This window comes from Rhamphochromis longiceps, linkage group LG18, assembly GCF_057381845.1.
Source record: "Rhamphochromis longiceps isolate RC_006_pf linkage group LG18, R_longiceps_female_GT1.1, whole genome shotgun sequence".
In the NCBI taxonomy this organism is placed as follows: domain Eukaryota; kingdom Metazoa; phylum Chordata; class Actinopteri; order Cichliformes; family Cichlidae; genus Rhamphochromis; species Rhamphochromis longiceps.
The window spans coordinates 12,912,972-12,934,691 of record NC_140574.1 but is presented as its reverse complement, the minus strand read 5'-3'; the positions used below and the strand labels follow the sequence as shown (position 1 = coordinate 12,934,691).

The 21,720-nt window shown below is 39.8% G+C and overlaps 1 protein-coding gene across 1 annotated transcript; it reads right to left on the bottom strand.

The window, feature by feature from the left end:
- Nucleotides 1–267: 267 nt before the first annotated feature.
- slc71a1-2 (solute carrier family 71 member 1-2) lies at nucleotides 268–20,763 on the bottom strand. The gene is made up of 12 exons (XM_085388669.1): nucleotides 20,511–20,763; nucleotides 17,618–17,713; nucleotides 13,828–13,890; nucleotides 10,992–11,119; nucleotides 10,764–10,878; nucleotides 10,459–10,677; nucleotides 8,868–8,981; nucleotides 7,916–7,987; nucleotides 6,969–7,081; nucleotides 5,149–5,246; nucleotides 3,955–4,112; nucleotides 268–3,846 (listed from the first exon to the last, which is right to left on the bottom strand). The coding sequence occupies exons 1-12, from the start codon at nucleotides 20,595–20,597 to the stop codon at nucleotides 3,634–3,636; spliced, it is 1,476 nt and encodes a 491-aa protein (XP_085244795.1). The 5' UTR covers nucleotides 20,598–20,763; the 3' UTR covers nucleotides 268–3,633.
- Between the last annotated feature and the right edge of the window lie 957 nt (nucleotides 20,764–21,720).

Here is a 21,720-nt window from a genome sequence, read left to right as displayed (position 1 = left end):
CAAGCGCTTTTCAAAAGAAAACAGTAATTACAAGTAAGGCTTCAAACAGGAAACATTGCTTTATATTATGCAAATACTCATTAATCACATTAAGATTTGAGCATTGACCCAGTAAAACTTCATCATTCACACAGTAATTCAACAAAATGATGGGCAAGTTATTAGCTGCTAATTGTAAGACATTAAATTCCCCTACATTACATTGATAACAAAAATAAATTATTCTGGCCACTTTATCACATTCTTTTATTTTGGATTAATATCACATTTTGGGTTTTTTTGTTTTTTTTACATATCCCGCTTTGCATTCACTGTTACTCAGGGAGAAGACTCTAAAGTTTCTGCCAGATGTAACTACCGCCTCCATGTGGATTTAATTACAAATCCACCACCCATAAATGAGCTCAGGTCAATGCACGACTATATACACAATGTAGGTGGAGGAGGCATTAGTGGTACCATTAAGCTTCAAAGGGCAGGTTTACTAAACCAACAGCCAGCAAACTCAGAGCATTACATTACAAAACAAAGGGGGGGGGGGGGGGGGGGGGGGGGGCAGTAATATAACAGCAAATAAAGCCCAACAGGAATGCTACCAGTTTATAGTGAGATTCACTGGGATTTAGCAGCCGTTAACTATTGGATCATCGCCTTAAACGAAACGACCGAGTGATTATCGCTGCTCAGACTCTCACTCACTGCCACATTAACACGATTTCACCTGTGTTACCCACCCAGAAAACAGAGGCAACCTGAAACGTTTCATTGTACAATAAACCTTTAATAAATAGTTTATCATTAGTTTCCCATATTTACATTAATAACCACCATTTTACTTACTTAGGTTGCCATACTCATTTCTTGGCTAATTTTAGGCACACAAAGAGGGGGGGTTCAGGCCACAAACCACATTGTACTAAAAACAGGAGTGGCTAGCAGGTAATTCTGGAGAAATATATAGTAATTATAATAATTGCACCATACAACCAAATTGACCAAGAGGTGGCCATCTCCTTGAGGAATAAATATATACATTTTTCTCTAGGTACAGGTGATCTTTGTACATTTACAGTCGTCTGCTTGGAGGCTGTAGGTGTGCACGTGGGTGGTGGTGGGGGGCTGGTGCAGAATCTTACCAATTTATGCAGGATCTGATTTTCTGTTTTTCCAATTACATGATTTAAAAAAACAAACAAAAAACATCCCCTCTTAAATGACAAAAACCCCTTGAGGGTATTGAGGGTATGTGTGGTCAACATGTTCAGTTTCATTCGAAACATTCAGAGAAATCTGGGAAAAAATATGAGCTTAACAAACCATGGTGAAATGCTTGTTATTAAATGAAGACAGAGGCTGGAAAAAAAAATCCAAAACAAACATAACAAAGGGGACACATGGACATTTGATAATTTCCCATCCAATTTTGACAATTAAGCCTAAAAAATGACTGAAGTTTTAAAAAGCTATTAAAAAAAAAAAAAAAAAAAAAAAAAAAAAAAAAAGCATTAAAACTTAAATCTTCAGTCAAAGAAATGAAGACGAGAAAATAAAAAGAACAACAATAACACTCAAATCACACAAGTGTACATTCACACACACACAGTACAAAAGAAAAAAGCAAATCAAGAAGATATGGCACTAAATACGTGTTCATACAGATGTTAAACAGCATGAAACCAGTTGTTAGCTACGAGAGGCATTCACAAATCAAAGTTACAATGTGGAAAGGTGGCGATGTATTATGTGAACGAAGGGAACGCAGTATTGCTGATCCAAATGACCGAAAAAAGAAAAACAAAACAAAACACACAAGCACCTCACAGGCATGCCAGGTACAGACAGCGCCACCTGTTGACAGGGGAAAATAAAAAATAAAAAAACAAAACCAAAAACATGGCAGCAGCGGTTCAGACCTGCAGACCAACCCAGAGACATCTGCAGGCATTGACGATAATAAAAATTCAGGGCTTACACTTTTAAGTGGATTTTTTTCTTCTTTTCTCTTTTTTCAAACTAATGAAATCTGGGATGACTGCAGATTTCTCAATACTCTCCACATCGACACAACCTCCAGATTTTACTTTGCTTCACTGTTTGAGGATGACATCAACATTTTCAGCCATCTAATCCACTACTGCTATTCGTTTCTGCCTCTTAGGTGGCGCAGGCTGGCATCTGCAGAGCTTCTACATAAGTTGCCAGACACGTCTGTGAGGTGCTTCATGTCAGGCATTTGGAGAAGCGTGGCCTGCCTCTGAGTGTACACATGTCAGGTTAAACGTCAGGGACTATATGACACAGTTATGATTCTTATCCACCACTTTACGCCACACTGATTACCCTTTGTATTTACTACTGCAGCAGCATGGCTGATATTCTGCTGAACCTAATGATATCAATTCAAACAGTCAGTGCCGACACCGACATCCTGATAGCAATGCTCCAGCTCCAAATGGTCCAGAGGCTTTTTAAAAATAAAACCGTGCCTCTGTAAGCCTCAACTTGATGGTGATAAACGTCAGGAATCAAAGTAACAGGAAGGGCATGAATACAAAGGAATAAAAAGTGTGTAACGGCTCCGATGGGAGCAATAGCACAAGATTACAGAGCCTTCTCAGACCTCGGTCTTCATACAGGTTACGTAATGTCTCCATATATATCTTAAGTGACTTCAAGGCAACATTTGTTTCTTGAATAAAAACTTGAAGCACAACTAGCCTTCAGTTTGAACAGAGAAAAATATACAACCCAAACTGTACTACTAATCTAGAGAATGGCAAGTAAACATTGAAAAACCATTTTGAGCTAATAAAGTGGTCTCTTCTAGTCATCTCTCTGTAAGAAATTTGATATTTGAACAAAACCTGGTCCTAACAAAGCTTTTTGTATCTGAACTGGTTGCCAACCCTGACTGCAATTAGGCAGCGCCTCTCCAATACTGGTTTGCAGGCTCCTTTCACAGGTTTAACAGCTGCTGCGCTCCCACAGAAGAACAACTAGAAGAAGAACTATGTTTCCTTCTTGGATGCCTAAACAGAGCTGTAGTCATAAAGACAAGCATCAGAACAGAAGTTAGCTTGTGAAAGGGCGTTCGTTACGCTCTTCTCAGACAAACGAAGGTGCCACTTGGCTAACTAAAGAGGAATAATCAAGAGTCACACAGGTATTTAGTAACGTATCAGAGATATATCCCCACTCGCACTTTAAACCCAAGTCACTTCAGTTCTGTTTCGCGCCAGGAGGGGGGACAAGCTGTTGTGTGCTCCACTGTTACAACTTCAGACAAACCAAAGATTGGAGTCCAGCTCAGTCTCTCTCACACACACACACACACACACACACACACACACACACTTCCACTGCAGCCCTGATAATGCTCGACACACTTTCTTCACACAGGGTCTTTAGAAAGTCCTCACAATAACCCAGCTATTAGAAAGAAAAGGGCTGCTAAGGAAGGAGCGCCCAACTTTGTGCTGTGGACAGCAAAACAGACAAACATCTCTTTGCGGCACTCGAGTGTGACGTGTGCCTGAGGTGTGTGTGTGTCCTTGTGATAAATTATGTGTATCTGTCCATGTGTGCAGGGCATTTTGAGGTGGAGCGAGGGAGTCTGCCCCCCCTGAGCTGAGGTTATACGCTGCTGTCCTCCAGCAGCGGCTCCTTGCCCTCTGCCCCGCTGCCTTGCGGGCTGTGGGAGTGACTCTGTGCCCCGTTGCTGTGCTTCTTGTAGGAGCCAGGCCTCATACCGGGACCCGTGTGCTCCGGGATGAACAGCGCCACCAGCAGAGACAGCAGCACTGAGCATGCACCAAAGAGGAAGGGAGGACCTGGGATGATGGCACTCTAAGAAGGAGAAGACAACACTTTGGTCATTATGGAGCACATGAATAAGGAAATTCTGTATACACATCCTTGCAGATGGCTTTAATGTCATCTCTGATTCAAGCTCACCTCATCAGTGGGGTTGGCCATGTTCGGTTTGGCACCTTTCTCAGAGCCGTCCGTGTCGGTCAGCTCCACGTGGAATAAGTAGAAGATGAAGCCGTAAAGAGCAGGACCCAAACCGTTACAGAGGCCTCGAATTCCAGTGATCATGCCCTGAACAACACCTGAACAAGACGCATATGGAAAAACCTTCAGTAGATCCCCCCACAAAAAAATTGGAACGCGAAACACACAACATTCAATCAATAACATTTAAATGGACACAAGTTTCTGGTTCTGAACGGGTTAGCTAATGCATTAAAACCACTGACAGATGAAGGGAATTATGTTGATCATTTATTACAATGATATGTTCTCTCCTGGCCCTTGAAAAATATCAACCACCGACCTATATACTGTAGACGAGCCACTATGTGGAGCATAGCTACCCCTCTAATAACACAAGTACACAGCTGCTCCCTTATTCACAAGGGGTTGCCACAGAGGGCTGCAAGTTTGATTTGGCCGACTTTCCACACCGGATGCCCTTCCTGATACAACTCCAACAGGATTTGTATCTCCTCCTGGGATTGTACTGGAGGATCAATAAATATGATGATAGTGATGGTGATAAACTGGGCCTCCAGCTGCATCTGAGCAGTTTACAGTGTCCAGGACCTCAGGTGAGGAAGAAGATCAGGGTCATGATTGTTTTTTTGTTTTTCCCCCCCCCCCACAACAGTCACAGGGTGAGCTCTACTGTATCGCCATGTGGCAGAACATCCTGTGGAAACAACCCGGACTCTGGTGGGCTGAGGCAGCAGTTTCAGGCCATAATAATACGTTGCTTTGCTCAACACTTGCCTTGATCCCCACACCTTCTCAAAAATGAGAAGCGAGTTGAAAGGTCACCACTTTTGACAGTACACACATTAACTTAAGTGCAAGTGGTCAGAACAGGATTCCCACAGAGATCTAAAACTGGTCTTTTCCTGTAACCTTCGATCATATGTGCTCATATTCACATCTACGACCAATAAAGAATCACCAATTAACCTAAAATAGATGTGTTTGTACTGTGGGAGGACGCTGAGTGCCCACAGAGAACCCACACAGACACGGGGAGAACATGCAGACTTCAGGAAAGACCACAGTTGGCCGACATTTGGCAACAGGCATGTTTTTGTGCATCTTTGACCTCTGTTCCGATGACACTCTCACCTTGCTGGTCAGGGTCCGCATTACGGGACACAATGGCGCTGATGGCGGGGAACGTAATGCTGGACATGGCAGCAACGGCTCCAGCTGCCCACATCATCCTACAGTCACCAAACACAACACAAAGATTTTACTTGCCTAATACTTTAAGGAATAAATTGTGAAATATGCACTTTTCTGATGACAAAGCTAGTTTTAGATGAAGCTGCACTTCCTGTTTTATTTGAAAATCTAAACTTCAACAGTGTGTCAACGTGCATTTCATCAGAATGTGATTTCTATTCTGATTTTAAAGGCAGATTTTTTTACCCTTCTGTGAGCAACATGAGGATTCTCCCCTTAATATATGACACAGCCAGTCTAACCTTTATTTAACCCGATTTAAAGAGTATTGACCAAAGCTCAGAGGAGCAGCAGAGAGACATGCTGAATGTTTTCTTTCAGAATCAATAGATATTATAGTCGCCCGTCTTCTCCTTCAGGCCAAAACAACATGAGAAACTGAAGCTGCTATGACCACACTTGAAGAGAAATGAAACAGAGCGTGATCAATGTGTCGGGGTGGTCGTTTATCGAGTTCTTCATATCAGCAGGTTTAAAGCAAGAAAAGCTTGAAATATTATTTTTCATTCATCTGACTTAAAATAAATCGATTAATTGTTTGACTGAGAGTCAAGTGCAAGTTTGATAGGGTTAAATATCTACACTTTTGTTTTAACGTCTCACAATCAATCATTTATGTGTTCAAAGAGTCACATAAAAAAATATTACATCTTATGTTTAAGTTACAATAGTAGCATTAGGTAAGCCTCTGCTTCCCTCTAGTGGTCTCTCAGGGTAGTGAAATAGGAGTGCCAATAGATAACTAGCTGTAGTACAAAGTTGTTGTTTTTTCTAATTTATCTGCAAAAATAAGAAAAGCTTTTAGTGTTAATGGAGAAACAGTCCTGATATGCAGATGCTGGTTTTAACGATAGTAAATGTAATTGTGCTGATTGATGAGTAAATTAAGTGTTTCTGATGATTTCTTATTATTTTAAAGTTAAATAAAGACAAATAAATGTTTTAAGTTTTCTCAGACATTTAATACTTACTTGTTTTTTTATTTTATTTTTAATCCTGAAGGATTAGAACCACTGTCACAAAAAGGGCAGGAAATGATTTGTCAAGATAAACTTCCTTCCCCAATTCTTTGAAATCATAGGCACAACAGTTATTGTATTTCATTTTGTGTTGAAGGGGTACGCCAGGTATTTGCATGTTTTCAGATTGTGGCTGTTTTATAGTCCAACTGTCTGTGTTAGGACACCTGCCAAAAAAGACCACGCCCAACTGAGGCAACCGTGTTTACGAGGTATAAAGAAATTCAACCCACATGGATTCATTACAAAGGGGCTATAAGTATGCTTTTAACACTATGAAGTTGGACATTTTAGCACTGGAGTCTACGGGAACCAACTGGCGTTTGTAGCTAGCATTGTAGCTAGCATGGCCACTAGAGGAGCCGCAGTGCTTTTGCACTCAGGCGTTGGCTTCATTTCTTTAACTCTCCTCCGTCGCATTTGTAGCCCTGCTGTTCTGCACACAATCAGCATTACAGCGGCTGGATGGTGTTACAACATTTAACCGCAGTCACCAGAGAAACCATGCTACACTCTCAACCCGGGCTCCATGAACACACACATTACACATGGAGGAAGTGAAAACAAATATGAAATACAACTACACGTTCCAATTTTCAACCAGTAGGATCTTTGTGACCTCAAGTTCTGCTGATGCGAATAAATGAAGAAATGTGAGTGTTTGCATTAGGAAATACTAACCAGGGCTGAGATCCAAAGCCATACCAGGCCAGCTGGAGGATCTGAAAGCCGAGGCCAAGCAGGATTGTGTTCTTATTTCCTATAGAGCGCATCAGGATCCCCAACACAACCGTCTAAGGGAACACAAAACATAAAGACCCAAATTATACCAGGCACTGATCAACAACAATCAAAACCCACATTAAACTTAAACAGCTTCTCATCCAAGTCCTGAAACGCAGCTGAAATAATTATGCATGAATTCAAATGAGAGAAATTTTGTTTTCGTCTTCTTTTACATAACACTCCCCCATGTTTTTCTTGACGGCACGGCTTTAAAAGTAATGTAGGGAGCAAATTGTACAGACAATGTGGGTCCACAGAGTCACCATGTCAACCAACAAACTAAAAAAAAAAAAAAGTGTCAGAGACCCCAAAAATGATGTTTTAACAACTCTAACCAAATGGCTTTTAATGCCTAACCCATCTATGATTTCAACTTGGGTCTCAGGAGTAAAATCATCATTGCCACAACAAATGCCTCCAACCCCCAAATGAGGTATTTTTTTGTGTGGAAAAGAATAATTTGGTGGACATCGACAGCAAAATGAGACCGCAGACGGATTGTGTTCAGGAACATGAAAATAATGCTGGAAAACTTGTGTTCGGGAACACAAATCAACAAAATAGAGACTATAAGAGATAGTAAGAATAGTAAGACAGCGCTGCATTAAAATAAAAGCATAAATGAGAGAAAAAGAAATCCGATCAAAATAGACCAATCAAAGTGGGGCAACATGATCCAAAAGCCAGTCTATAAAGTTTACAAAGACAGCATTTTGACTGAGAAAATAAATCAGCCAGTAAAAAAAAAAAAAACAACAACCAAAAAACAAAACACCGTCATGCTTAATGGAAGTAAAGTAGAATGATTGATATCAGATGTAAATGTAAATAAACAGCAGTACCTGAGCTAATATTGAGAGGATTCCCAAAACAGCGATGAAGGCAGCCACTGTCTCTGAGGAGAAGCCTATGACCTGAGGGTGAGAGAGAGCGTTGAGCTATCGCAGGTTAGGACATGAACAATAGAGCACAGATCTTACCATAAAACCTTCAATTGTGTGCACATTGGAAGAACAGGGTTTGGTTGGAGTCTTCAGTAACACTACTTTTTCCTCAGAGAAAATGCGTTCTTTACATTCCTGGTGTATTTATGCTAAGTACACCAGGAGTGCTCCCTTTTATTTCCATCAATGCAGACAGCAGAGAGGGGACAAGGGGTGTGTTAGCCCTGGTGCCCCAAAACGACAGCGTCGCTTCTTCCCCCCACAAAATGAGCCTGCGTGTGAAGGACCTGCCTAACTGGTTCACCTGACACCGTTTACACAAACTAAACAAACCCCCACTCGAAACTTTCAGTTAAACAGAAACAATCCCACAGCTGCTCCCGTATGCTCCTGCAGCATAATGAATGAAGCCGTCCACTTATTTCTGCTAGGGTGTAAAGCAATGATTTTCCTGTGATAGCATTTTGTGGAGAAACCTAATGAATCTGCTCTAGTTTTAAAGAAACGTGCGGCTCAGCAAACCTGTTCGGCCAGTCTTGGAGCAGTGGAAGTGAAAGTGTGTGGTCAGCAGGTTTCTCATGTCCCTGAGCTTTTCAGCCTTTAATTACCCAAAATGTAAAATAATAAATTTTATTGTCCTCAATAAAAAACAAACAAACAAAACACCCCCCCCCCAGTATACTATATTTTACACTTTTATAGCATCTCCTTTATGCTCCAGTAATGCCATTTTTATTTAGCAGCTCAGTCCCACCAAGTGGTTGTGATGTGTCTAAATTTTGCTTTGGTGTATATTTCAGGCATTTGTGGTCTTTCTGGAAATGTGTGAGGAAGAAAGTTTGGCGTTCACCTGTCTGAGATAGAGGAAGAAGCTGGAGTACTGGCCAGCCTCAGGGAGGTAGGAGAGGAACACTGTGATACAGATGAGGAGCACCGTAGAGTCCTGGCCCACTTTACGCAGAGACTGACCAAGAGAGCAACAAGAAGAGTTAACATGAGCAAGAATTCAAAACAGGAGTGGTTTCTGACATGCTCGCTTAATCAAATATACTTATTTATTAAGCCATAAGCTGCAAAGGCTGTGAGGGCGATAAGGGTGAAGTGTTCAAATTAAAGCTTTACTTTCACATGTGCTACATATATACGCTAACATAACTTTATCTTAATCTGCAAACCATCAGCAACAATGATAACGACTCTGTAATAAAAGGACTTTTTGAAGACGCTGTGTGAAAATGAGAGAAGTCCATAATCTGCACATTTAAACAGATTGTTCTGTTAAACAGAGGAAATGTATTCCTTCTGTTCTTAATGGACATCGAAATATTTCATCTGAACATGTTTTCACTGGAAAACTCAAGAGATGGGAGGAAAAACTCCACAGCGCAGTGCCTTAGAGCAAAAACAAAGTTTGCATTCAGTTTGACACTTTGCAAGTTTTTGCTGGTGGGAATGAGGTTCTAGGAATAATTGGACAGATTTGCATTAAAATGCTAACAGACATTGGCGGTCCTAGCCTGTTTGGCGCCCTGGGCGAACACTCCCTCTGGCGCGGTTATTGGACTGTACTGACTAAAGTCAGAGTGTCTTTTTAGCATTATGAAAAAGCTCAAAATTGGACATCCACATTGTATTTTCACAAATACATATTGAACTGAGAAAAGTAAAACTGGGAGACATCACCTAGATGTTCAAGAAAATATCACAAGCTAATCGAGATCCAGATAATCCTCTTGGATCCAGGGATGCAGCTCATGCATGTTGTCAATGCTGGAATTATCAGCCTTGGTATGAAACCTCAGACTGCTCTTGTTTACTACAAATTCCTCCCAGTGTTATGTGTTCACAGCAGCTCAGCAAAGTACTTACAGAGTAAATTTGCTACTGAAAAGATTAAGTTTGGAAGAGACACGATTCCAATAATCCAGACTTCGAAAGTCTCAAGGAATACATATCGCCACACAACAGTGGATTTAAGCTTTCATAACTACACTGTGAAGTTATGCTTTAAATAGTTTAACAACTTTAGGTAAATCATTTGTTTTCTTGTCAGCAGCACCAAGATCTGAGAAGTGCGCAACCAGCAGCTAAATGATTAAATGCATAATTTGGATTTTTAAAGATTATTATTAATGACTCATTTAAAAAAAAACTGTACTTTTTGTGTTGTGCTTTGAACGTAAAGGGTAGTTACTTTTCTCATTATTTCTCACTTATTTCAATTAATTTATCACTGGTTGTGAATCACAGTGTTAAGTGTTCTTTCAGTTTAAGGCTCTTAGCTAAAATTAGAAACATTCAATTATGCGTGAAGTAAGTGTTCACACAATGTTTTGTGTTTTTCTTTAAGCCAGAGACTAACAGATAATAAATCACACTGCTGTTGTGTTGGCCCAGCCTGTACACTGAAATTTATCAGTAAAGATTACTGTGTTACTCACAGCGAAGGGGTCTGCCTGTTCCCAGGAGATGGGCGCTCCCCATGATGCTGGCCTCATCTTCTCCGGCAGCGACTCTGGTACAGCCATCAGGATGAAGCAGATGTCGAGCAGAGCGATGACTGTGGCCAGGATCACAACTAAGGTGTCACTGTAAGCCTCAGACAGGTAGGCTCCAATGGCTGGGCTGGTAACCAGGCTTGCTGCAAAGGTAGCTGATACCTGAAGGAAAGAGGGAAAGAGGGATGAAATAATTGACAGATTCTTAACTGACACCTTTGAAAAGCTTTTGAAATGTGCCTCCTTACCAAACCATAAGCAGTGCTCCTCTCATGCTCTTGTGTGATGTCTGCCACATAGGCAAAGATCACAGAGAAGGTGACGGCAAAGACACCGGACATCGAGATGACTGCAAAGTACCACCTGAATAAAAGACAAAAGCTTCACCTGTGAGCATACACAACGGCTAAAACTACAGATTGTTTTGGTTAATGTTGATCAGTGACATGCTGGCGTTTCAAAGCTTCAGCACTCACCATGGACTGATCTTCATCAGCGGAATGGGCGCGCAAGTGAAGAAGACTGTTAGCAGCAGGAAGGACTTGCGTCCCCATACGTCTGACAACGCTCCAATTAGTGGAGCACTCAGAAATGATAACAGGCCCTGAAAAGATAGAGGGGAACAGAGGAATAAGATACTGCTGGATGTGTCAGTAATGTTACTAATGGGTAACCTTCACTTTCAAGAACATGCACACACTGTAAACAAGAACTCAGAGTTTCAAAACTGTAAAATAAGTCTCGATGACTGAAAAAACTTTTTCCATATTTGGCAGCAAATATTCAAAATATGCTGTACTGGATGAGAAATTTTACTACAGAGACTCCAGCTTGGCTCCAAATTGAGTCATCCAATTGTGTCAAAACGTGCCTATCAGCTTTGTTGAGTTGAAGCAGTGAAGCAGCTCCTGAAGCACTTTAATGTTCCCCAGCAACATTTTTTCCGCTATTTACAAATTCGCCACTTTGTAAAGAGTCTATTTTTCTTCATTTCCGGAATTACTTGAAGACTTCTTTGGATTATTATTAAGATAAACAGTGATAAGAGAGGGGCGATTAAAGAAATCGATGCTATATTGTTGGGTCTTCAATCTCCTTCTTTCTCCATCCTTAAAGTACAGTGGGAGAAAGACCTTGGGATGAATATAACAGATGAACTCTGGCAATCTTTTCTCCATGCGGTACACTCTTCTTTGATATGTGCCAGGCATGGGCTCCTCCAATTCAAGGTCCTACACTGATTACATACCTCCAAGGAAAAGTTAGCCAAGTTCTATCCAGGAGCTGACCCCCTGTGTAACAGATGTAAAGCAGAAACAGGTTCGCTCCTTCATACCTTTTGGACATGCCCCAATCTTCATAACTATTGGGTGTCTATATTTAACACCTTTTCAGAGATATATAACGTTAAATATGATCCTTCTGTTCTAACGGCTATCTTTGGGGTGATACCTCAAAACATCACTCTGCCAAAATACTATTCGAATTCTATTGCCTTTGCTTCACTCATTGCAAGGCGCGTTATACTTTTAAGATGGAAGCAGGAAGCTCCTCCCACACATGAACAGTGGCTTGCAGAGCTCATGAGGTTTTTGCACTTGGAAAAGATGAGATATACACTGGCAGGTTCAACCACCAAATTTCTTAAGGCATGGCAGCCATTTCTAATGTACATGGAAACATTTAAAATGACCACCTTATCATGACCGGATACCATATCTCTATATCACTATCATATTTAACTGTACACTGAATGTCCCTTATACATTTTATTTTTGTGTTTGTTGTTGTTTGTTTTTAGTTTTGTAAGGATTTCTTTGGTTTGTTTTCCTTCTCTTTCTGTTATCTCTTGGGGTATTGTAAATACTGAACAGCAAAGTACTGTATGTTCAAAGTTTTGCTATTAACATGCTGCTGTGACTGAAAATAAAATTATATAAAACTTTTTCCAGCTGTCTGTGAGTCATCCTCAGTCCCTACTTACTCCTAATGGAAACTTTAAACCAGAGCAAACAAAATAATAACAGAGCGCTTATAGCTAGCTGGCTGGCATGCTAAATCTAGAATAAATAAAGACTTACAGGCCAACACACGCTGAGAACCGAGACCATCTTTAAAATGCTGTGACCTGTCATAGAGGAACCTTGCTTAGGATTGAATTTAACAAGCTTTGCAGTTTTGCAAGGAAAAATTATTGGGCCACAATTCTTAAATCCTAGTAACCAAAAACTTGAAATGATTACAAGCATGTCCTTAACCAATCTGTAGATTATCTTACGCTACATCACCTTTGAAGGAGCTTCATTTATTCTTAGTCCAGCTTGGGAACCTGCTACAGTTACTGGACAGCTTGCAGTCATATTTCAACATGGAAATACACTGATGGCAAACATGATGATGGACACTGATTGGGTTTTTATGGGAACTGGCCACTTGGTGCAGTAACAATAATGAAAGATTTTAATGGGGTCATTTAAAAACCCTGTTTGTTTTTCCTCTTTTGGTACTTTTAAATTGGCTTTGGTTTTTATTTCCATTCATATATCACTTTGTTTCGCACGGCTGCTGCAGAAGCCTTGAGATATATTGACAGTGATGAAATTAAAGTGAGATTATAGCCTGCTTTAAAAAAAGAAAAAAAAGAACCCTAATTGATTACACTCAATTTAATTTTGTGAGATATAATGTGAAGGACAGATGACCCTTGTAATGGTTGTAAAATCATTGTGAACTACAAGGTCTTTGTAAAATGGTTACTGCACAAATCTCACTAAACTTGCGTAATGTACACATGAGCAAAAACAAAAATTCTTCACCTTTGGCTAAGCAATGACATATGAAGGGGAAACTTATCAGCAAACACACACAAAAACCAAAGCACGCTTAAAGATTGAGGATACTCTTTATCTGATTAGTGGCATTAACTGTGCGATTGTTATCATTCCTCAAGTGCCTTCTATATTTGCAGATTTAGAAATCCAATAAATCCACTAGTACTTTTTCTTTCAATAACAAGAAACATAACCAGATATCTATAACATTTGTTATATGTAGTTATTTATGAGTCCTATGCAACTTCAACACTGATAAGATGGTTAAAGGGTGTTTCTCCCATTTCCTTATTTATTTATTTCAAAACAAAAAACTCTGGTGCAATAATTCTGATGTAACACAGTCATAGACGTCTGAGCATTTTCCAACAGCTTTGAACATCACACAACCAATCAGAAGGAAGGACAAGAACCAGCTGTCTTATAGTGAGACACATGAATCGGACCAGTTATTGTATTGTCTTGTTGTGCTGTCTCTTACCTTCACACCATGAATGAGCCCATTCATCAGGAATGTGTGCTGGGGGAATGTCTGGTGTAATACCTGCAGAGCAAACACACATAAAAGTAAATTAAACCACTTTATTAACACTGAATTAAGCCTGCAGAATTATGGCAAGAAACATGATCACAATTATTTAGGGGGAACACTGCAAATTTTATTATTTAATAAGATTACTCATTAACACACAGATGGATATTTAAAAACAAAACCCCAACAACCAACCAAGGCACAGATTTAAAACAAACAAAAAAACAAAACGTATTTTTCCATGATACCACAAACCGTTGTCTCCCTGCTACACTGGTTACAGCAGATGTAGTTTTACAAATTGCTGTCACATATAATTCTGTAACATTATTTTTTCTGCTTGCCATTTCATTCAATAAAAAGTTTTGATGCAGATCTTCAAGAAGGGCCATTTGAAATATTTTATTTATTTTTACTATGAATGCTGTAAATGTCCATTTAGAAAAGGGATCATTTTGAAAGGTCCTAATTTCATGTTTTGTTATTGTGCTGGAAAAAATCCTCCACAAAAGGTCAAGAGCTGCTGATAGGGGGAGGAAAACCAAACAAAAACCCAGCCACCGCAAGAACGTCTGCACGACGTCCTTTCCTGTCAACAGTGCAATCTTGTTTGAAAGGTTAACCCGGGCAGAATGAAAGAACCATGTGGGCAGTCGCCCTTGGAAAATGCTTGGATAAGGGCACACTTGGTTGATTGGATGAACAATGTAGCTGCTTTGCATGTTTAAAACAAACAGAAAAAAGATCCCAGAGACTTCACTGTCACTGAAAAAGGTTAAAACTTGCACAAAAAAGGAGGGGAAAAAAAAAGACTAAAGAATTTGGCACCTGGCTTTTCCCCCTCCTTTTTTATTTTTTAATGGCTTATTACAACATGATTCAATGCTCACGTTGAATCACACAATAGACAAACTTGTCTTCCCATCCACCTGTGAGCACTAAACACAATCGAACTGCAAATGCGCAAAGATCATAAAGGCTCCAGACAACATGCTCCCGGTGGTCCCTAGTAAATCTGAGTTTTCCTTTCCACAACAACTGACCCGAACATGTTGGAGTGCCCACATTTTATTCGGGAAGGAAACACGATGAAGTTGCTTTTGTTCTGCTTATGTTGGGAAGATAAACTCACAGCCTCATTTGTTTGAGCAGTCAAATGACCTGCAAAGTTTACTAAACTAATAAAGCTTCCAGGGTTGCTCAGCGCTATGCTGACTACAGTTTTGTGTTTTTCTTTAGTTTTTGTTTCAAATTTATTTCAAATGTGTGTTTTAAGTTTCACTTTTAGTAACCACGATGGGTTAGACTCCTTCAGTTTAGTTTTTATTGGTTAGAAATGTTTAGTTTCACTTTTAGTAACCACGATGGGTTAGACTCCTTCAGTTTAGTTTTTATTGGTCTGAAATGTTTAGTTTCACATCAGTTTTTGTTGGTTTCACAATCACTGTTTGTTATAATAACAGTATACTACAAACCAAATGGCCAAATGTCATAAAACACTGCCATCTCAATAAATTCAAAGGCATCTCAGGTTGAAGGTGCTGATATATTAAAAAGAATTTGTCAGTTGAATCTAAACTAAACTTTTAATTTATTTTGGTTAACCTAAACACAATATTTTCTTAGTTTTTACATTTTTTAAAGTCTAGTGTTCATTTATATTCCAGCTAACTAAAATGACATCAACTACTTGTTTGGTTTAATTTTAGTTAACTATAAATAACCTTTGTCCTCGGTGTTATCATCTCCAGAGTGGAGTGGTTAGAGACTGATCAACAAAATGATTATTTCTGTTTTATAGCATATTTGTTTCACTCTGCTCTGTTAAGAGTAAATGTTTACCAATTTGATAAAAATCAAGAATCTGCAAATAAAGCTGAAAAAAAGTGGGAACTGTCAGTCTCTGTCTCACTCTTGAGATTAAGAAATTCTTTTGTAGGGACTTAAAGGGCTTAACAAAATTAGTAGACTCCACCCAGTGTAATGGTCGAATATAATAATTCTTGTTATCCATGAATTTTTTAAACAACAACAACAAAAAGAGAAATGGCAAATTACAGTCATTGACTTGCATTCCTGAAATCTGTTTGATTCATTTCTAAATTCTCAGAGAAATCTGGTTTTCTAGCTCAAATCTGAGTGTAAAGACACGACTTCAGTTCAGTTAATTTAGTCATTTTCAGTTTTAAACAAGTTTCTGACTTATTTCTCTCTGGCATTTAATTTACAACAGGTGATCTAACAAATTTGTTAAGGACTGTACCTAGCGTGTCTTTTGATGGCAGGAAAAATCCACTATTTTTTTTCTGCAAGTCCAAGAGTAACCCTGTTAAATAAACATGATCTCAGTATTAACCAAATTAAATGCAATTCTGATTTTTGCCATAGTCAAGCAGCTCATTATTAGTGGGTGCAGAACGGAAACAGGCGTTCAGATAGATGAAGTTCACAGGTTTAAAGTCCACGGCAGATATGGTTCATTGACACTGGCGCAGGAACAAGCAGTTTAGGACACGATGAGCACAACTGGGACAACAACAGGATCTGATTATTGTTTGGGGGTACTGAGGGAAAGCTGATGGCAAAGCTAAGAATCCCCTGTTTTCCTCTGGGAGTCAGTTACCCAACACACACACTCTGAATGCTCTGTGAAGACTGTTGCTGCTGGATACTAATGAAGCAGTGCACTCACTGGGAGCAGTGAAGCAGTGGCTCTCATCTTCAGGCGTCCTCTGATTAGTCTAAAATGCAAATCCTGCCTCTGTCCAGGGATTGTGAAGGCAACAGCCCTCCCAATCCACCCCACCCATCCAACCAGTAATTAATGCTAAACAGTTACACATACAACAAGCTCCTCAAACAGGAGACTGCTGTGAAGCACGTGTTGCGTAAGCCTGTCTGCTTTACATCATGTGGCTCACAGATGTTTACTCATTATTTGTTGAGACACCAGTTTCTCCTCACAGACATTTACACGAGAAGGAAAAGGAATGTGCACAAAAAAAAAAAACCCAAGGAGAAACTAGAAAGGAAAGAATTCAGTAAATGCCGAGTTTGGCTGAAATGTGAAAAGGCAGGGTGAGAAGAATGAAAACTATTAACATACAATCCCCCGTTGGCGTGGTGTTGTTGCAGTCCTTTGTTTCACCAGGAGTCTACAGGCTTGATGAACACACAATCCCTGCTGGTATAAACTAAAGTACTTCATTGGTCTCAGTCATCTTAGCCCTTTATTTATTTTAAAAAAATATGAAATTGTGCAAAATACTTGTTGATTGAGACATTTTAGAGAGAAGTTCCTCTAAATGACGCTGTTCAAACTGTGAGTCAAATACTTGGAACCACCCCACCCCACCCCACGCTGCTGTGTGGTGCAGCGAGGTGATTGTATGGTGTGGTTTTCCGGGCTGACGGCACCAACCAGCGACCCCCTGATAAGCCTTTTAGACAAAGAACTAGTGCTCAGACAATACAACACTTTGGTGGCCTTTTCATATTTTTCAGTTCGTTAGCTGCTGGCAAAACATCTGCCAATGCACATTCACAAAAACCAAAACCACGCCACCCTGGTCTTGCTCAATCGATTGGAGATTCAATTATTCATAGACACCAATGGTCTGAGAAATGCCACTCGCTGGCTGGGGTTTTAAAGGAGGAAAGGTGGGTGTGTTAGACTATAAACAGTTATGTCAGTATACATAACAGAGTGTGTATGTGCATGCGTACACTCTAGGCTTACCGTGAGCATCGGGGCAGTGAGTAGACCCCATGCAAAAAACTCCAGGAAGATGACCACCACGGCATGGTAAACACTGGGCTCCCCAATTCCCTGAGGCTGAATGGAGACAAACACAGACATACAGGTAGAAAGGCGGTTAGATGACAAGCAACAGAGACCGTAACATGCATTTAAGTGCCTGTTTGTGGGAAGACATTAACAAATCAAACCTAGAGCTGGAATCTGCTAAATGATACAGACTCCACATCGCCTGATTCTGTGGAACAACCCACAGATGGGTACAAGAGTGAAATTCACTTCATACCCTGTATTTGAATAAGTGTCCAAATTACGGGATTTTTTCTTTTTGACTTGACAGATACACTGCTAAATAATTGTATTTCATATGCTTTTTCTGCATAAAACGACTACATTTACTCAACCTGACAATGATTAGGAGATTAACATGCACATAAATTATGTGAAAACTATAAATAAAATAGACTAAAGGACACTTACTGAGTAAGAAATGTTTCTTTTGTATTTTAGCCTGCAGATAAGACCTTACAGATAACCTCAGATTGCTTCTACTTAAACTAGCATTTGTTTTCACTAGCAATAGCCAAGTTATGAGCAATATTTTGTTACCAACACACTTCTCTGAACGCACTTTACAACAGGAAGTTGCAGTAAATGATGCAGCGTTCAAATCTAAATTGCACAAGCTGACATGAGCAAAAGAAGCACAGTGGTTACATTAATGCATTACATACTTACAACATTAAGACACATCTATACTGCTTTGCCCTCATTATGAATTGCACTAAGTCCAAGACAATGACCAGAATGTAAATCAAGAGGATTCGTTTTTACCAAGAGATGCGAGGTTTGTCTGGAGCCTACTAAATGGGTTTTGACATTCTCGCAAAGTAAAAATCTCCAGAATCGTTTTCTTTGAAGTGGAGTTTCATTTCCTGAAGCTTAAAATTGATTTTTCATTATCAAACAGACAGAAATAACAAGAAATGAACAATTAAGGCAACTCTTAGCAATATTCAAACCAATCATGTTAACCACCCAAAATTCCATTGTAAACCAGGGGAAAACCCAAGTTTACTCAATCATAATTTACTAAATTCATAAAAATTTAAATTATACAGTTTGATTTAACAGATGACATAGTACAACAGTTAGTATTTTAGCTTACTGGGTCACTCTTAAAATAAAGGCCTAGATCTGTAATGAGTAACACGCAAATAGAAATCCCCTTTGCCTTTTATAAAAACCACATCGTGGGGAGGAAGTCACTATATTCCAGCTCAATTTAATCTTTGCAAAGGTGAAGATGTCGCATGATGCCGTGTACATGGACACTGAGAACAAATTATGGCAGGAAATGACTTTGTGTGATAATTGTAGAAACTATAAAATACGCCAGCCTAAACCGAAAGACTCTTGTGCGGTTTGTAATTTCCCAGCATACCACACTAGCCTGCAGGCCTGACAGGGGCGTAAATCAAATAAGCTCCCACCCTTTTTGCTCCATCACAACTGTATCCCTGGGATGCCTGCTTCTCCGAGAAAATGAAGAACAACATCTAACTGTGTCACTGAATGGATGCAGCAACTTCTCCATTTAAATGACACCCTGCCTCGCATTCAGAGCTTAATGCACTGCCATTGACTAGGGAGTCTAATGCTATCATTCACTCCTGCTCAATGTTCATAAATGAAATCTTAATAGCTGAGTGGTCAGAACCAGTCACAGCCACAGTAAAGACTGATTACAAACATGGAGCCTGAGTGGAAAAGAGCCCCATCAAGTAAGGTGATCATCTGAAGTGGTTCTCCTCATTATGATCACAATTGTTAGTCTTCATATGGATTTTCAGTATGTTTGGCATTACTGTCCCACTGATTACGTAACCGGTACAGATGCCTCACTGAGTTTATAACAGCTCCACCATACTCACACTGCCAGCAGCCTAATTTAGAAGAATCACCACCATCTACAGTCAACAGTCAAAACAAATTTAAATGAATCACCTATATAATCCCTTGTATGGGAGTTGCCCTTTAGTCAAGGCAACTTTATACAAATATCCAAAATAAAAAAATGTCACAACATTACAGCTTTACAGGTGTCAATAAACCAGAGACAGGAGAAAAATATGGCAATAGGACCTGACTCACCAAACTCTGGACAGCTAACGTACACTTATCCTACCTTACATCAGATCGGGATTGGCTCTAAATTCGGAAGCTAATACCAATGTTTTTAGTTGTCCGATGTTGTGTTCTGCTTGTTTTTAACCAACATGACAAACCCCATGTTTAAATATGCTGCCCTCACCTACTTATAAGATTAACCAAGTAACTGCACATTAGCTTTGTACCGCATACAGCACCTTAAAACTACCCAGATGTAACTATTCAGCTAGTAAGGGCAAATAAAAAATAAGCCCAATTAAACACATATGCTTGTAAGCTAACGTTGAGCTAGTCCCAGCTGGTACTTTTAGTGCCACATAATTTAAAGAAACGTGAGTTCCTATTAGCATTAATGTAGAGTGAAAAAGCTAAAAGTAAAGGTAACTGAATGTCTGCTTTATCAATAAAAGAAACAGAGCTAACAACGGTATCAACGACCTACCGTTACCTGAGCTGACGTGTTAACAAGCAGCTAACGCAGGCCGCTAATACTGGAAATGCTAGCCCACAGCTAGCAGTGTTAGCCCTCCCAACACCCAGCCTCCGTTAACGGTCAACGTTGCCCGCTACCACCGACAGCCGCAACAAAAGCTGCATTACCTCGCGTATTTTCACGAAATAAACACACCAGCACAGGCGGCCGAGAGCCCGTTTAACTCAATGGCAGGCTAACTTACGGGAGATAAATAAATATTTAACTCACCCTTCCTCCATCTTTTATTATAATTTTCTTTGCAAGAAGAATGCTGCGGTTCAGCCGCTTCTTCTTCTTCTTCTCCCCCGTCATCATTAACTTATGTCCATTCTTGGGGTCAGAGGGTCATCGTTGCGCCAATCAAAACCAAAAAAACCCACTAATTTCGCCTCCTGGGCTCATCGCACTTCGGGCAAATCGGCTCCAGGAGGCAGCTAGCAGCGAGCTAACTATTTTGTGATCTCTCCTCCCCACCTCACCTCAGCCTGGCTTCCTGTACTAGATGTCAACCCACCCCTTCTGGCGCAATGACGTCCAGCGATTGGCTGTCTAATACAAGGGCGAAGCAGAACAGGGCGTTGGATTGGCTCAGATGATGTCAACGCTATCGATCCTCACACGGTGATTTGTGAGCATCACATCGCGGGTAACAAAGAGGAAATGCTTTATTTGGAGAGTGACTGTGTTTACGAAGAAACGTAAACCGTGTCTGACTACTTCTTCGAACCCAGTGAAGAAAATTCCTTTGGAGGAAATACGTATTCAAACTCAAAATATTTAATGAACATCATACTCTAAAGATGGCTATTTTATTAAACCTAGGATTAAGATTGTGTAGTATGCATACTAAGTTAGCGATTGTGCGTGTGTGTAGTATAGATGTAGGTGAAAGTTTGGTTACATGTAGCCTTAAAATAAAAGTTTGCATGGCATTAAAAAATCAATACAGTGGGAGAGAAAATATGTAAACACCAATTGATAAAAACAAATAAGAAATGTGAAATAGTTATACGAAAATTATGATTTAAAATATCAGCAAAAACGGTCTAGTTATATATAAACATAAAATTTACTATGTAAAGCAAATAGGGGCTGGTGCCTCTTTTTGCTTGTGTAGCAGAAAAAGAAAAAAGAAATTAAAACAAATGAAAGTTTTAGACTTCTGGGTAATGGAAACGCAAAACCACCACAGGATGTGTGCAGATGTAACATTCACAGTGAGCCACAAATAAAGCAAAACAAACCATGTACCTCCAAGTTTGGCCCTCTGAAGAGCGTAATCAATGAAGACGAAATTCAATTAATATCATTATTGAACTCACATTTTTGTGACTGAAATCTCATTTAGAATTAAACAGTAAAAACTTTATGGCTGTTATACAAGAACATTGAAATTTAGAACTGTATCTCTCCAACAGGCATAACATAAGAATCTCAC

Coding starts and splice junctions, on each gene's coding strand:
- slc71a1-2 (XM_085388669.1), bottom strand. CDS start 20,597: ATGATGACGGGGGAGAAGAAGAAGAAGAAGCGGCTGAACCGCAGCATT. Junction 11,120..13,827: donor GGCTCATTCATGGTGTGAAG/GTAAGAGACAGC, acceptor CTATCTTTTCAG/GGCCTGTTATCATTTCTGAG. Junction 7,988..8,867: donor TCTTCCTCTATCTCAGACAG/GTGAACGCCAAA, acceptor TCTCACCCTCAG/GTCATAGGCTTCTCCTCAGA.